The sequence below is a fragment of the Battus philenor genome, unplaced genomic scaffold, assembly GCF_028537555.1.
Source record: "Battus philenor isolate CCGP_79_NKW_IND1 unplaced genomic scaffold, ilBatPhil1.0.hap1 SCAF_7, whole genome shotgun sequence".
Classification (NCBI taxonomy): Eukaryota; Metazoa; Arthropoda; class Insecta; order Lepidoptera; family Papilionidae; genus Battus; species Battus philenor.
The window spans coordinates 5798789-5816605 of NW_027181737.1; the positions used below are offsets into that span (position 1 = coordinate 5798789).

Here is a 17817-nt window from a genome sequence, read left to right on the forward strand (position 1 = left end):
TAAAATAATATTAAATATGATATTTTTTAATTTTTTGACAGACCAGCAAGATTTTCTATTTTTATCTGTGTTTTATTTTGTCAATAAGAACTTTCTTGTCCATCCCTGGTTGTTGTTTCCGTTGTTTAAAAGTTAAACTTACAACTTATTGCATGAAATTAAAATATTTATTCCGAGTAGTGGTTAAATATTTGTAGTTCAAAATGAAAATCGAAGAAGTCAAAAGCACGGCAAAAACTCAAAGAATATCAGCTCATAGTCATATAAAAGGTTTAGGTTTAGATGAAAATGGTGTTCCTCTACAAATGGCAGCCGGTCTCGTGGGCCAAGAATCTGCCAGAGAGGTATAATATGCTGAGTTAGATTTTTAAATTATGCATTGCAGGATACTAAACCATATATTACTATTTTTTGTAATATATGTTTTACATTATTGATAAAACTTTTAGGTTAGTTTGTTTGTTACCATGGTGCTGTGAATTTTAATAAAACTTTAGTCTAATATGTCCAGTAATATGATTAAAATCACAATAAATTTGAAATAAATCAAATTGAAATAAAATTATTATTCCAAAAAGTATATAATGATTTAAAATTCCTATCATAGTTTTTTTTTAATAAAAAGACAAGCCTATCTATATTTTTATATAACTGTATATAAGCTCTATATTCCTTGTACTGTATTTAAACATGCCACCTTAAAAGCTTTAGTTTATGACCTTAGTAATTAAAACACTAATATTAGGTGCACTATTAACTAGAAAATGGTAATAATTCTAGATTTTTGTGTAATGGCAGAAACTGGCCCTGTGATAGAAATTAAGCTATGTTTGAAACTCAAACCTGTTATTTTGCTAGGTGTTATAACTTGCGGTGGAGTAGCTTTTCATATATCTTGCAAATAGACCTAGAACCATTTAAATAAAATCTTAATGTCGATTTAAAGAAGTTAATATTTGTTAATTTATTGTTTTAAATAATAAATTATGTATTTGAATTTCAGGCTGCAGGTATAGTAGTAGATATGATAAAAAGTAAAAAGATGGCAGGAAGAGCATTATTACTGGCAGGTCCTCCAGGCACAGGCAAAACAGCTATTGCTTTAGCTATTGCCCAAGATCTTGGCAATAAAGTAAGTGCTTCAAAGTTTTTTTAGTAATTTATATTAATTGAACAGTTAATTAAAACTAACATATTTTTATCAAAATAATAGCACATTTAGGTAGTTAATAGTAACAGCAAAAGGTTTTTAGGTGTTTATGTAAGACTACACAAGTATAAATTATTATATATTAGTGGAATAATTGATGGAAACTGACTGGAATTGATATTGAGTTCATTAGTAAATATGTAGGTTTATAATAAGAATTAAATATTATATTCTATCAAATGTAAAAAGAAAATTTAAATGTTAATCTTAATAGCAGTGAAATCAGATTGGCCTTTGATAAATTATGAATTTTTGTCTGTTCCCATAATTTTTTTTCACTAATGTATTGTGTTGTTGTTAATGAAAGATAAGATGATATTAAGTATAAATAAGTTCTGTGAAATGAGGAATAAGAGAGTCAGGAAATATAGCTAGCATCCTATGCTGGAGCAATACTTTCATTTATGGTTTAATTTCTTTAAGGTACCATTTTGCCCAATGGTGGGGAGTGAAGTATACAGTACGGAGATTAAAAAAACTGAAGTATTAATGGAGAATTTTCGCCGAGCTATAGGTCTGCGTATTCGAGAGTCTAAAGAAGTATTTGAAGGTGAAGTGACTGAGTTAACACCTGTGGAAACAGAAAATCCAGCAGGAGGTTGGTCATCTAACATTTTACATAATTTGTACTTAAGTTAAACTTCATTAGTAGGAGTTAGCTATTGGAGCCGAAAGGTTCTCGAGTGGCGACAATGAGCCTGTAAACGCGGCGTTGGAAGGCCCCTAGTTAGGTGGATCTATAACACAGAGGCGGTGATTAATGCGGGCAGCGCGAGATTGGTCATCATGGTGATCTTTGGGGAAGGCCTTGCAGTGTCGCCTATTGGTTGATATGATGATAATAATAGTAAAAAATATTGAATTTTTATTTCATAAAGTGGTGAGTGGTATTTTGATGAATGACAAAGCTATATGGTAGGTTGATGTGTAAGGCACCAAGAACGATTCTGCAGGTGATGTTTTGTTTTGAGATTAGTCAGCCTTGTTACCTTACAGCTTTCAAATGATAATTTTTTTGAGACCTAGGTTATGCTGCTCCTCAACTGATTTTGCAAATTTCGCGGGTAGGACGCAGATTGTGTTTAGCCTTTATTCTCCGTAAAGGTTGCAAAGCTCAAGGTTTCCCTGGGAGGCTCGGCGCGAGACTCACTATAGCTTCACCAAATTGGATGGATGAAAAGCTTTTAGATCGCTTAGGCGGGCGCTACATGGAATACTAGGTTTAAAGGGCCCCTCGCGGGACTTTCGATTTGGGCTGTCACTCATCAATAATACCCATTTAGCATACGGACTGGAGCCGCGGCCATTAGAGCCGATTCGAACATTGTGCGTTAGAATAACAATGTTCATATTATAAATACAATTTTTCTATTTTTAGATTGTGGCATATTTTTTATGAAATATTTTTGTCTTTGTATAATTTTAGGGTATGGTAAAACTGTGTCACATGTTATTATTGGTCTGAAGACAGCTAAAGGCACTAAGCAGTTAAAGTTAGATCCTACTATATATGAGTCCCTACAAAAAGAAAAAGTAGAAGTAGGTGATGTCATTTATATTGAGGCAAATTCCGGTGCTGTGAAACGACAAGGAAGAAGTGATACATTTGCAACAGAATTTGATCTTGAGGTAAGTTCAATATATTTTCAATACCTTTACAATTTTCAATACATTATCAAATTAGTGGCAGATTATAGATCTACAAACACTGGAATTGAATGACAGAGTTTTAATTAATTGTCTAGCATTGAAAGGGATTTTTTGACATAACATTGGAGGAAGTACTAAGAAATCAATAAATGTCATTCAATTACATGATATGTGATCAATAATGTAATGTGATGCGGTAAGTCACAGGTTTGCTGCAGTGTCTAAGTGGCTATTGGGGGATGATTGGTGGCAAATTCCTCTGCCATTAAATCATGGTGTGTATCCTTGACAGTGCAATATTAATAATTCAAAAGCTATTAGAAACTAAATTGAATTTATTAAACTACCAATAGGTAATTTAGAATACTATTAAACATGATACTAAATGCAATAAAACTTTTGGCAGAACTAAGTGAGTAGTAATGATATAATAAGAATTTTAGCAAGAATTGAGAGAACTTTAAATACAAAAAAACTACCTAGTCAGTAGCATTAATAGGCCTTTGTTCATTCATTTTAAGAAAATCAATTACATTCTTTACATTTGGATGCATGCATGTTTCAGGCAGAGGAGTATGTACCCTTGCCGAAGGGAGATGTTCATAAAAAGAAGGAGGTGATCCAAGATGTGACTTTACATGACTTGGATTGTGCAAATGCTAGGCCCCAAGGTGGGCATGATATTATGTCTGTCATGGGCCAACTCATGAAACCAAAAAAGACAGAGATTACAGGTATGATAATAATTTAGGCAAATAAATATTAAATATTTTTTGTATGTACGTAATAATATTGTAGGGTAATTATGAACATCACTGATTTTGTAGACAACACTAACATTAATAATAACACTAACTAATTAATTTTACAAGATTCTATTTTTTCTTCACATTTGGTATAGACATTGTTCATAGATGATTGATATAGATAATAGAGAAATAAAATGAATAAATAAACTTTTCAAATGAGAATTTTCCATAGGTATATGTATTTTTTTATTATGTTTTATTTACGAAGACAGCTAATAAACGAACGACGACGAAGAAAATATTTTTGTAATAAATTTGACAAATAGCAAAATAAAGCTTGTTATGTTCAAGTAAATAAATATTGTATTATTTTTTATATAGTTGTTGTCTAATTTTGATTTTTTGCCTTATTTTACTTTCCATTATACAAATGGAAGGGTGCCAAAACTTCTTTTGCTCAGGGCGCTCAATACTCTATATCGGGCCTTGTACATAAATATGATACATAACATAGTAGTAAATATGTTTTTTGTTTAACAGACAAACTGAGAAAAGAAATTAATAAGATAGTCAACAAATACATAGATCAAGGTATTGCAGAGCTAGTTCCGGGGGTGCTATTCATTGATGAGGTTTGAGTTTTTTTTTTAGTTAATGCCATAATTTATAGTTAATAAAATAAAATTCTTATCTGCGATTCGCTGCCATAAAATAAAGGTGGAATATTTCATATGAAAATATTTATTGACAATTCATAATGTTTAACAATAAAGCAATTTCCTTTTATTTATAACCCATGATCATAATACCTAGAGTTATTTAAAAATATCTATTGATAAGTAATTATGAAAGCAACTTCAATCTGTTACTTTGAGATAAATTTAAAAATCTAGTGGCAGTTATAGTTTGTCCTATCACCAGCAAAGAGATTTTTTCGGTATAAATGTCTTCAAATGCATAAATGCATTGAAATATCCAAGGATAGAGCTATTTAGTCAGTCTCCTATACAGGTTGATTAGTTATAGGTGAAACAGTTTTAAATGGTTGAATGTAGCTATTAAGCTTTTTACCCATTTATTCAGCAAAAGTTTTAAATCATTTAACACCAATCCCACTCAACATTCATAAAGTGATCACTTTGAAACTATTAAAATGGCTGTACAATCTGCATTAATACATTATTTAAAATTAAAGGTTTCAGCCTTTCATTTTTGGATAGGTCAATTGATATAAAACCGACTATTTATGAATTCCTTTAAATCTTTTACACCTATAACTGATTATAAAAATATTAGCAAAATTTTAATTTGACTTGTCAGTTTCTTACAAACTTATTAAAAATTATATGGTTCCTTACAGGTTCACATGCTGGATATAGAAACATTCACATATTTACATCGCGCTTTGGAGTCTGCTATTGCTCCTATTGTTATATTTGCAACTAACCGCGGACGCTGTCAAATAAGGTAAATCAAATGCTATGTATTTCATAGGGACATACAAAATGGTATTGTGTAGTATATCGAAAGTTGATCTTTCAGAAATTCTTCTGACAGTATTATAATATAGATTTCATCTTTAAGCAATATTCCGGTAACATTGTTTTGTCCGGATTTGAAAGGCGTTTTAGCACATGTATCTTTTGTATGTAATTATTCGCCGAATACAGTTATTATAATAGCACTTATTTTAACCACACTTTTTGTAAGCAAGGATAAAAATTTATTACAATGCACCCGCAATTGTGTATAAATTTAATAGGACTTATAGACCATAACTTATTTTGAGTAAGAGTTTATCTACTTCTTTATTTTATCGTCTTTTCATTTTACAAAATTGCCATCCAGAATTTTTTGTTGTCCTTAAAATACTTTGTTTGAAACAGATTCCAAACAATCTTTGTGCCATACATGGCACAAAGATTGTTGCGATGCGGCATGGGCCGCGTTGGGAAACACTGGATTACACAGTAATCATGCAAGAACATGCCCAACAAGGTCACAAACACTTTCACGCCCCGTAAATGTATCAGTACATGTAAACGCACCCTTAACATTTATCATTAAGCACTGAGTTGGGTTACTTTGTCTAGTGATTATAGTATAGTGAATTTATATGACGTTAATTGATTTGGCACTAGTTTTAAAGATCAAGATAATGGTTAGAATAAAGATATTTTCTGCCATTTATGGTCAGTTACATGTAAATTGTTTTGTTTTTAAAACATACCAGCAGTCTTTTATTATTCAATTAGTTATTTAAGCTTTACAAAAGAAATACATTTTGTATAGATATCAATTCTAATAAAGAATTTAATTAAGTAATATTAATAAATAAAAGAAATAAAAAGAGAGTTCAATGATTCTAAATCTTAATTTCAATTTGTTTATATTTTAGATGGTTACTACTCTGATAATATTTAATTAATGTTATTCCTATTTCTAGGGGGACTGAAGACATCATTTCTCCTCATGGTATTCCACTAGATTTGTTGGATAGATTATTAATAATTCGCACTCTACCTTACAACAAAGCAGAGCTTTTACAGGTAAATACACTTTATTTCATATCAATTTTTTTTTGGCAATTACCCTTTTAAAATGAGATTCTGATCTTTAGTTATTTAAGCATCTATTAAAACTTTAAATAAATTACATTTCTTTTTCTTGGTTAAATAAGTCTTAATTATGTTTTTCAAGATCTTGAAACTCAGATCATCAACTGAAGGAATAACAATTGATGAAGATGCTTTGGCTGCTCTTGCTGAAATTGGTGCCAATAGTACTCTAAGGTAATTATTAAATTCAATTAATTAACTAAATAATTAATTTGTTCTAATAATGGTTGGAGTGTTTTAATTTTAAATAGAACCAATATAATATTAATTATCATTACACAGATATGCTGCTCAACTCCTTACGCCCGCGATGCTGACTGCGCGGGCTGATGGAGCCCAGGGCATTTCACCGGCCCATATTCAGGCTGTTCACACGCTATTCTTAGATGCAAAGTCTTCTGCGCGCATACTGACACAACACTCTGATAAATATATGAAATAGTTTAATGTTACAAAAACGTTAGTTTTTTTTTTATGAAACACTAATAGACCTCTTCTTTCACTAAATATGTACCCTAATTTCTAAATAATATAAACATTTTCACAAATTTTAGTAATGAAAAAGACTAAGGTTTTGGCCATAGATACCATTCCAATTTTGCATATACCAAACTATTTTTTCAATATGTAATATTATCAAATGTGCTACATCAAAATGGAAATTTATATTTTTCACAAACAGAGGGCTGCTTTTAAATATCTAAGTAGATTTGAGCTTTGTTCTAGATATAAATGTATTAATATTTTTTTAAGGCTTAAGCTCAGTAAAACTTTGACAATTTAATAAAAAATGGTACAAAATATTATTGTTTAGAGCATATTATAAGTTGCGTTTTTAGTTTAAGTTATTTGTCACATTAACTTGAAAAGAAGTAGCTTTTTTCAGTCATTCATTGAACATAGAAATGTAACAGAAAACTTTTTTTTTAATTAAAGGAATAATTGTATTCGTTAATGTAGTTTGTTTCGAAAATAGCGATAGGCTAGTTCATTTCATGTTTGTTCTCAAGAGTGGCTGGTTATGAAAGAAACATTGTAATAAATAAGTTTTTATTAAAAATCTTCTCTTATTCTATTCCATTTTATAGTTTTATGTACATACAACAATTTAAATACTAATTTCACAACAGCTTTTCCAACGACGACGTTTCGATTTATACAAAAGGTTAAGAAGAATCAACAGTTAACAGAACGTTAATAATTGTTCGAGAGGTTTTCTGCCAGTCTGATTATATTTGCATGGCGGCTGACATTGCGCATCATGTCTCACGTAAAGAGCTCATACATCAGTCGTTCATGTCGGACCGAGGTTGGGTAATTCTTTATTCTCATTTTCTTTAAATAACTGCACTGGTATGTATCTCGCGTCGCGAACTTTTGGCTCCGTAGATCCGTTCGAGATTTGAGTGGAAGTAGGCGGCAGGAATGTCGGCAAGTCAACTCTTACGTCGGGCTCTGCCGTATGTCTGTACAAGGCTTCAAATTGCATCTCTTCGGGTATCGAATGAGATCTTATTTTCTTTTCTTCTCTGGCGTTACTAGGATAGACTATGACAATCTTTTCGCCGGCGCTGTGCAAAGCTACGGGTGGAAGGGCTGTGCTGGTGGTGACGACGGGTCCGGGGATAACTTGAAGCATTTCAGTCGGCGCTGGTCTGAGTTTCTCTGTCGTAGTCGTGCTCGGAGTGGTGGTCGAAGGTGCCGTAGTGGTAGTCGATATAACAACCGGTATGTCGGGGTCTTCGGGCGTTTCAATTTCACGAAATTCACCCGGTGGGCCCATCTTTTTTAGGCTTTCGATTTTCATTTCCAAAGTGGGCGTGGGCACCGGGACGGAGCTTGTTACATTGAAGTCTTCGGTTGGTATATACCTCGCGGTTGGTTTTGGCAACTCCCGGGCGCCGAATAATGGAAGACGCGGTGCGTAGGCGGAGACCAAGGGTAACAAGGTGTCTCTTGCGTAACGCTCGGCTCTCGATATGAAAGATGCCAATCTGGCCGGAAGGAATTGTACGGCGAATCCAGTCTCTTCTTTTTCAGCTGTAGCTTCCATCGACATGGTTTCATAAGTCGGTGTTGTGCTTACGTCATAATTCTTAGGTTTACGTGATGGTAGAGTCTGGAGAGGTGGTTGTGTGGGTCGAAGAAGAGGTTCGGATATTTCCCGATTGTCGTCGAGCGAGTCGGCTCTATGTCGTGGCGTTTTGCGCGGTCGGGGCCGCAGCACAGGTTCCGCTATCTCTACTAAGCCATTGGGAGCTGTTTTGGTGTTAGTCATACCGAAGGCACGGCCGGTGTCAGTGGCGCTGTCCCAATCGTATGGGTCAACTAGAACGAATGGTGTTCTCGGTGGATCTTCTGGCAGCTCATTTTCGAGGACATCAATCGGGGATTCTTTGGTATGATCATTTTTAACGTTGACTTGCACGGTGGTGTTGACTGCTTCATTGTCCTGAAATTGAAACAATTGAAAAACGACGTTGCTTCAATTTTCTATTGCATGTTATGAAATCGGTTTTACCTGTAACATCTGACAGTCTCCTGGGTATAAGGGCAGCTGGACCGACTCGTCCGACGCCAGTCTCACGACTTTACAGAAAGATGATCTGTAAACGACAAATTGTTCTTTATAATTTTAGGTAGCAAATTATAGCTACGTCGCCGTTCTATCACTATGGTCGTCACTTGAGAATCTTTCGACCCCAACTTTAGTAATGATATCAATCGATATTAAATTTACTAAATAGGTTAATGTTAACAGATTTTATTAATGAACACAAAATTTAAAAAAAAAACTCACGTCTTGCCAAAGCTGTCAGCTATGAGTAGTTTATGTACACGCAGCGAGCGGGCGCCGGCGGATAACCAGCCTGAGTATGCGGCGTAGTGCAGCGTGGCGCGTAGGGGAACCCCCAGCGCTGGATGTGGAACCAGTACACGTGAGAACCGCAGGCCTCCCAGCGACCTGCTCTCGCGTCTGTGAACATACCATTTCCATACTAATACTCCTTAGGTTGCATGCTTACACTATAGTCGAGGCGAGTCGACCAACTTAACTAAAAAGGTGTATTACATTTAACAATATATAAAACTTAAACTAGTCAACAGCCCATGGAGACCAGCACTTAAATCTAATATATAATCTTGCTACAGATATTCAAAAGTGATTACCGAAAATAAAATCGACTGAGATTGTTGTAGACTACTGGAAATTTCAAAGCCATGCATTTCAAATTAATTATGTCATTATATGGTAGCTCAGTTGGAGTCGCTATTCGCTGATACAAAGTGGATATTAATGTAAATGAATAAATGTGATCAATTGTCCAAAACCTTGCAAGGCATCTTTTTCTATAAGAGGGGAGGTCAGCTCTGTCGGGAACCAACTTATAAAAAAAACAGTGTCCGTATCACGGAGCGGTACTGTAATGTACTATCGAATGCAACTACGCGATTGTGGTCGACACGCTGCAAACAAAATTTAATCAAAATGTGCAATAACTAACCTTGAATATACCAGTGTTCCTACAGACCTCGATTTGCACAGATTGAATTGGAATTTAGGTTATAATTCCTAGATTTTGGGATAGTTATTAATTTACTATTTGTAGAAATTACACAAAAGATATTCACAAGTGGTGGATAAAGCAGGATTTTTATTATCCGTTTAAAAGTATGATATTGTTTTCCACCACCATTTTTTGAAAATAAATCCATGTCTTAGTCAAACTCTATAAAATATTTATATCTAGCGTGTCAATACTGTTAACAATGATAGTTAAACTAAATACTGTTGCTGTTGGCGACGATTTCAAACCACTGTTAGTCTGGTGTCGCGGGTTAGCAAATGGGTAATAAAACATTAAGGTTTAAGTATGGCAGCGACATCGCTTTTATCTGCAAATATATTATCCGGTGTTCTAGACGGTTGTGCCCGAGAGTTTGCTACTAAAACATCTATCTCATTGGTTATTTAATAAACTTACTTATTCATGGGGAAAGATTCGTTAAGGCCAGAATCTCCGTGGAGCGTCAATGTTACTCTGCCGTAATTTGTTTTCTCCCCAACTTCAGTAGCACCCCACATAGAGACATGGTACTGATGAGCTAGAATTAGGTTTAATAAAATAATAAATATTTTTTTAATAATTATTTCGAATCTTATTATTTAAAACACAAAATTTTTTTAATTCACAAAACGACAAAAGAAATATTTCAAAACATTTTAGCTATTGTGTCAATGATAAATAGTGAATAATTTTTAAAATATTTTAGTTATTGGTGGCATTCATAAATAGTGCAGATTTTTATGATCTGATAATTTACCACAAAAGGGTTCTTCTTCTCTAGTCAACAGATAGAGCTGTCCACGGCCGAGAGAGCGATCCGCGTAGTATCCCATATTGCCGCACCTCCGATCTTCGCTGCACGGGAAGCATCCGCCCTGGTATATCAGACTTACTTTAACTATATTTTTCAAAGTGAACCGTTTTGCAAAACAATGACGATATATCATTTCGTTTTATATGATGGCCACTGATCAAAAAAAATACCAAATTGCGTAAATATTGGTCACCTTGCAACAACTATACATTATACATTAAGTCTCAACCGACCGTGACTTCGATCAAGGATTCAATTCCCCAAAGACGCACGCCTTATCTCTTCCTCACAATTGGTATGGGAAAATATCGTATTGTAGTTGTAATTATTGTAATAATAATATTACAGTAGAGAAATATATTTTCAGATCCATAACGTGATGCAGGTTTATTAAATATTTACCAGACATTTCATGAAAGCCAGTTCTAAGTTTTCGGATACACGGCATAGAAAATTACTCCTAAGAAAAAACGTACAATATGTGATTTCCATTCAAAATCATCATTTCCGCCGTGAGATTACCCCCGCTGGATATTAACCTGCGCAAGGTATTTCCAAAAGCACCGCCGGCAGGAAGCAACCTACATCCAGTGTTATTTAATAATCACTACGATAAGATACCCACATAATAAGATACTATATAACTTCTCTAACATAATCCAAAATAATTTCTCGTATTTCTATATAGCTAAAAAAATAATCGAATATTCCAGGCCTATTTTTTCGAAAACCGTGTGTCCATATAAAATAAATAAAAATGATGTGATAACAGTCAACTACTGTTTAGCGTTTTTATTAACATTTTATGGTGAAAGTAATTGGTGTTTTAGTTGACGGCAATGTAGAAGGTAAAGGGACTAGTGGACGGTCACCTAGTCGCTGGAATGACGCAGTTACAAAAACGTGCAACATGACAGTGTACGGCTCCATAAAACTTTTTGAACCTGAGGAAAACTGGTAGCTGAGACTGACATGATTGGCCCCGATCCTTAGCCATGAGCAGACCAATAAGAAGAAAATGAAGAAATCGGCGTTAAAAAGTCAAAAGTTGAATGTAAGCTGGACTGCGAACAAGGATAACCTTTTAATACTTACCTAATTATAGCGAACAATTACGTGCGATGGTGATTAATACAAAGAAGTACTTGATTAAACGTTTCTATTTTATTGTATGATACAATATAAAAGTTAATCAAATGTTAGACCATGTAACTATTAGAGCAATCGCCAGAAATTTTGCCCGCGTCTAGAAAGAAGAGCCGGTAGTAAGTTAAAGTTCCGTGTGATGGCAAAACATACAACTGTTAGATAGCGCGCTGTTACTATTGATCCGCGCATAAGCGGATCAATAGTAATAGCGGTGTGCCGCAAAATTAAAATTATTTTTATATTTAAGAAAACAATACCTCAAGAAACGTGTCATAGTCGTTGCAGGGGAATGCAGGGAAATGGCATTTGGGAGACACGGAGTCAGTGAAGAACTTGTAGGCGCGGCGGTGATTACACAGCGAACGGCCCTCCGCTGAAGTCGCCGCCCACGGCAGTACCAAGTCCGACACGGCGCCCACGAACCTGACACATTACCACACACGACATTTCGGTCACTATTAAATCGAATGTTAATCATTACTCAGATGCAATGTGAGTGTAGAAGAATGTGTAAGTTATTACAAACGTACTGTTATTTTTATTGTCATTGTCAAAAATTGTTTGTCCGTTGGTAATAGCAGCATGACCCATTTTAAGCTGGCTTGTGATTAAAACCGCTTAAACTTCAAAAATATCTAAGAAAAGGACCAATATTCAGCCACTTCCGCACATGCAGTGGTAGTCATGCAACAAAGTGCACCGCCCGCCAGCCCGCTGATAATTTCGTATGCGGCAAACGATGCGAATCACACAACCGCCACCGTCAAATCACTCAACACATGTTTCACCTCTCCACGGGGCATCTTCAGGAGCTATGTTACACCGATTAGTGTCAAACACAGAGTAAATCGTTTGTTGCACGACTACCACTGCATGTGCGGAAGTGGCTAAATATTGGTTCTTTTCTTACTTAGGATGGACTTCCGCAAGGTAACGCTTGATTCCATTAAATATTCAAAAATATCAGCTCTGGTATTAAAAAATGATTATTGTGAGATTGTGAAACTACGACAACGAACGTTATTAAGAGAGTTGCATCTGTTATATAAATACAAAGATAAAATACCACATTTATGAAAAAATATGCTTATGCTCTATATTTGTATTCATACATAGCATGGAATTGTTTCATATTTTCGAAGATAATCAATATTATCGAGAATGAGAATTTCACCATTAATCAACATCATTTTAGTCATAGAACTAAGAGTTGAAAATCTTGACTTGAGCCTGCGTGGTTAATTGTCTTCAGCAGCTGCACAATTTTTCCATGAGACCTTTCACGTAGTGAGCTGTATCTAATGTGAACAGGACAAGTTATACGATAAACGTTATTGTTTTAATTTTAGAAGAACAAAGATATTGTTTTTTTGTTATAATTATAATCTTTCAATTATCTCCTTTTTTTAAAAAACAAACTGGTGTAAAAATCCATTCATAAAACGGTACATTATGATTTTAATGTCGTGCAGTGTCCCAGATTAGAGTAGTGCTAAGTATATTAAATGTAAAATTGATATAAAAATGTGGATATAATCTTAAAATTATATTTACAAATTAGAGCAACCATGCTGGACTCGTCCTCCGTTGGGGTAGAAGTCGACGTGGCCCAGCGCTTGCGCAGCGCCCAGTCCACCCAAAATGAGCGTCTCCCCATTAGAGTGTATCACGTCTACGAACTTTGCGTCCGTACGATCTAGACGCACCCGTGGATCTTGGAAGTCGAAAAGTGGCCCGGCGGGGTCCAAGCCTAAAACAGTTTAAAAACTATCAATGAATAATCAATAAATTATTTTAAGGACAAAATTGTCCCACGGTAATAAAACAATCAAAAATTCAAAGTGAATAATATTTACACCCCCGATGGCTTAGATGGTTTGTAAATGTCTTAGATTAATATGTATTTAATCAGTTATATTGTTGTACAGTAATATTGTTTATTACTGGTACACTATAATATTCTTTTATCTTTTGTCTACAGAAAATAAAGGTAGAGATGACTGCTCAAAGTACAAAGTACATTCTAAAGAAGTCGTTCTTTCTCATGTTTACACAACATTTTCTAAAACGTACAAGCACCTCTGAGGCATGCAGGGTTTCGTTGGGAATAAATAAAATTGATATTCGTAACGGATGAAATTCGCAGAATATTTAAATAACTGACTTAAAAAAAAAACATTTTAAATTTGTTGTACATTAAAGTGACTGCAGGAGCAATTCTCTGTCATAACTCATAAGTATATACATAACATAATAATGATCTATGTCACATATCACTAGAGACAGTAGTAGGTACGAGGTAGAGACAATAAGTTGATCTTAAAACACACGAGACTGTGTGAAACTGAATAGATTTTAAGGGGTACAGAAATGAATAAAGGTTTGTTAGTAATAATTTAATACAATATTCTAGAATTAAGATAATAATCATGTCGTGTTTTGTAATATCTAAAATGTCTATCTTATTTAAAAGAAACTTCCCAACGGTTATCCCGTAAATTGGAGTTTAAATCAAACTTTAATACCTGTTATTCGACTGATATTCCTCAGTTCGGAGCCTGCAAATCCAGCCACATGTGCACCAAGACTGAATCCAATCAGGTGAACATCCTCAAATTTCAAATCTATGTGCTCGGCTAAACCTGTAACATGAATGATACACACGATATACGTCGATATCCTTCAAATTATAAATGTAATTAGTAAAAAAAATTTATGCATTTAGAAGAAGAATTATTTATCACATAGGCTTAAAAGTATTGTAAGGTCTATGATGATATTAAGAAACGATAAAGAATAAGTTTAATTTAACATTTATAATTCTTGTGTACAGAATAACTTATAAGTGTGCAGTTATTAAAACTTATAAAAACTATTATAAACCCAAAGCGTTGGACTTTTTACGTATTAAGTCCCTAGGTAAGTCAGACCTTATTACGTGTAATACATCACAAAAAGTCCAACGTTTTGTGTTTATAACAGTTTTTTTTTGTTGAAATTTAGTTAATGGGGTAATGCAATTATTTGGCTCTGCTATAATAGAAAAGAAAGTGCTTCTGACGTTGACACTACACGCTTTTGTGCAGCATCGAAAAAATACAGCTTAACCAGATATCTTTTGTTAGATAATTCATAACTGACAATAAATAACTGAAAATATATCAAGGCTGAAGATTATAAGTATTTTACATGTAAAATTCCTTTCTGAGTAGGTGTAGTATGGTGAAATTTATTTGACTCTATTATAGCAGAAAAGAATATGCGTTTGTCGCACTTCGTCCGGTGACGCGATACATGTTTTATTAATTCTTCTTAAAATTTAAACGATGCAATGTATAAGTTACGGGATACTAATGAGTAATGTGTAATTTATAATGTATAAGTTCATGAAGTTTACCTTGTAACATCATGGCGAGTTGTTTGCCCACAAGCCTTGTGTTTGCGGCGGCTCTGAGGTAGTTCGGCATAGATGCTCCGCCCTCCCAGTCCACGCACACAACGTTACACTCTTCCTATTTTATTATTCACTTCATTTAATATTGCATTAAAATAATAATGAAAATGGATTAAAGGTTTAAATTCGTAACACTTACGACAGCCATCAAGGCAGATCTCATCTCGTATACCCAGACATTATCGCAGTTGGAACCGAAGCCGTGGACAATGATTCGCGTCGGCTTAGAAGAGTCAAAAGCGTGTTCGGCCCAACTCCACGCGGCGCTCATGTTAGCAGCTGACACCGACATCAATGGCTGGTCACCCCTATAACACATTCATGTAGCAGTTTTTTTTATAATGGTCTACGTAACAAGTGTCCATTAAATTAACAAGTTTGATGTATATATATATTAGAATTGCTTTACAATTCTAAATCGAATCATATATTCTCAAATTAATTTAGAACTAAAACTGGGAAAATCTCTTTTTATACATATTTATTGATTTATTACATTAAACATAACGTCTTATTAATGATAACTCTATTTCAAACATGTATTATTCTATTTCTAACAATTTTTTATTTCTGTAAGTATAAAATACAATAAACAAATTTACTCAACCAGAGATGTATCATAAACTAAATAAAGTTTTTTCGTACCTATATATAGGTCGTCATAAAGAATTTTTTTTAAATATCTTCCGGCAAAGAATTAAAAAAGTAATATTGATTGCTAAGTTATGTCATGGTCTAGTATGATAAATAATAAAATATTAAAACTAACTTTATAATAGGCTTACAGTTTTGAATATTAACACATCGATGCATGTTCCGAATAGTGACAGTACAAAATATTTATGCCGATTAAACAAAAAAAAATAAAAAAATATCATAACAAAGAAGAAACAGAACAGATCAGTTTTAAATACTTATGTCACATATTCCATACACACTAGCAAAAAAAAATTGGTTAGTAAGGTAATTACCGGAGTAAATAAGTACCATTAGAACAGCCAGTCAATCTATAATTTGTATAATAAAAATACTAACCTGTTGATAGTTGAGTACATGAGGAAGTTGGTGCCAACCTCCTGCGGCGGACTAGGCAGTGTTTCCAGGTACGCAAAAGGCCCCGTGTCCTCGAAGCACCCAAACTGGCCATAGCATACGCTACCTTGCGATCTTTTGGTCCTTGCAAAATAAATATATTTGTACTTTAGATAAAGCAATTGAATAAGATGATGAAAATCAAATGAAAGTCGAGAAATATGAAGTAATACAAATATGTTTTTGTATGTAATTGTCACTTAATACCATTTCTTGCTTGAAATCTTATGTGGAAGAACTGTTTATAATTCATGGTATATTTTGTTCTAAAAATAATAGAGCCAAAAGTTGGATGTGGACAGCACAAAAGCGGTTACCGTATACTTACCTTACGATTTTTGGGAGAAGCCTGTCTTGGGCGTCTATTAGCTTACATGATGATCACTAGAACCTTTCCTTTCCTTTAGTTAGTTTTATAATATTAAGGTAGATAAAACTATATACTTTAACATCTTGTATTATTCAATGAGCATTATTATATAATATGCATCTATTTCACTCAAATCCATTTATCCATTACAAATATAATAGATACATAACAATATGTTAGATACACACGAAACAAAATTTTACTTTTAAATTATAATTGTGTCATTGCGGAAATTTATAACTTGGTAAATTGAAAAGATTCTTGAAAAGAACAATAAGCTATTTTTTACTTAATAACTGACAAGAACAGCTACCATCGTCAATTCAACACGCATTCATGTGAAAGAAAGTAACGAGTTTCCTCTTACTGTTTCGTGGGAAATACATTGTATTTGAGTATCTCTGAGATCGCAATTGTTTAATAAATGAACAGAGACCAACAAAGTTATCTCACCTTACTACGTTTAATTATTACCAAAACGTTATTATATTTTTTTAAAACTTAAATACTTCGTACAAATACCGAGTGTATTGTCTTATGTAAATTAATTTTAACCAGTGCTGTGAAAAGCGGTGCTTTCCAAATTTACATACCCATCAAAATGTGCTTCGTTTTGTTTAAGAATTAATGTTTTTGCTTAAGACGTGTGATTTATCAAGAATTCATTTCCCTATGGGGTTTTTACACTAATTATTGTATTTTTTAATGATTTTCAATTTGTTTATTGTTTTCAAGAATATTCTAAAAATAGTTCGCGGTACAGAATTTTGCAACAAATTTCGACGAATTTTTTTTGTGTTTATTATCAGTACGAGTTTCACCATTACTAGTATAATTTTTCATATTATGGTTTCTGCTCATATACGCCCGCTACCATATATCCCCATAGGTCTCCATCAAAGATACCTATTGGGAGATATACCAAAATCGACGCGCTTGGAGGGTTGGTGATCGCAGTATGATATTATGGTACACAGAGGGCGCTGCTGCTCATTCTCTGGAAACTTGTTTGTGACCAATGGCAATCCTATATAATAAATGCACAGTGTGAATTGTATATAAACCGTATCCCGGGAATGGAACCTGTGACCTATAATTGTAAGTTACAGTTCTCTACAGCTGAGCTGAACCAGAATGGGACC

The 17817-nt window shown here is 33.9% G+C and overlaps 2 protein-coding genes across 2 annotated transcripts in view; one reads left to right on the forward strand and one right to left on the reverse strand.

The window, feature by feature from the left end:
* Positions 1-88: 88 nt before the first annotated feature.
* On the forward strand, positions 89-7071 carry pont (pontin). The gene is made up of 10 exons (XM_068774331.1): positions 89-344; positions 1004-1132; positions 1634-1808; positions 2637-2839; positions 3426-3594; positions 4150-4241; positions 4970-5076; positions 6056-6158; positions 6310-6401; positions 6510-7071. The coding sequence occupies exons 1-10, from the start codon at positions 204-206 to the stop codon at positions 6667-6669; spliced, it is 1371 nt and encodes a 456-aa protein (XP_068630432.1). The 5' UTR covers positions 89-203; the 3' UTR covers positions 6670-7071.
* Positions 7072-7235: 164 nt separating this feature from the next.
* The window catches only part of LOC137931327 (uncharacterized), a 36818-nt gene continuing 26236 nt past the window's right edge, over positions 7236-17817 (reverse strand). Inside the window, exons 4-14 of the mRNA XM_068774793.1 lie at positions 16249-16389; positions 15353-15521; positions 15157-15271; positions 14285-14401; positions 13314-13509; positions 12017-12182; positions 10554-10671; positions 10214-10334; positions 9028-9204; positions 8749-8833; positions 7236-8679 (exon numbers count right to left, since the gene is read on the reverse strand). Of these exons, the coding sequence (XP_068630894.1) occupies positions 7522-8679; positions 8749-8833; positions 9028-9204; positions 10214-10334; positions 10554-10671; positions 12017-12182; positions 13314-13509; positions 14285-14401; positions 15157-15271; positions 15353-15521; positions 16249-16389 (2563 nt within the window). The 3' untranslated portion in view covers positions 7236-7521. The remainder of the gene's footprint in view (positions 8680-8748; positions 8834-9027; positions 9205-10213; positions 10335-10553; positions 10672-12016; positions 12183-13313; positions 13510-14284; positions 14402-15156; positions 15272-15352; positions 15522-16248; positions 16390-17817) is intronic.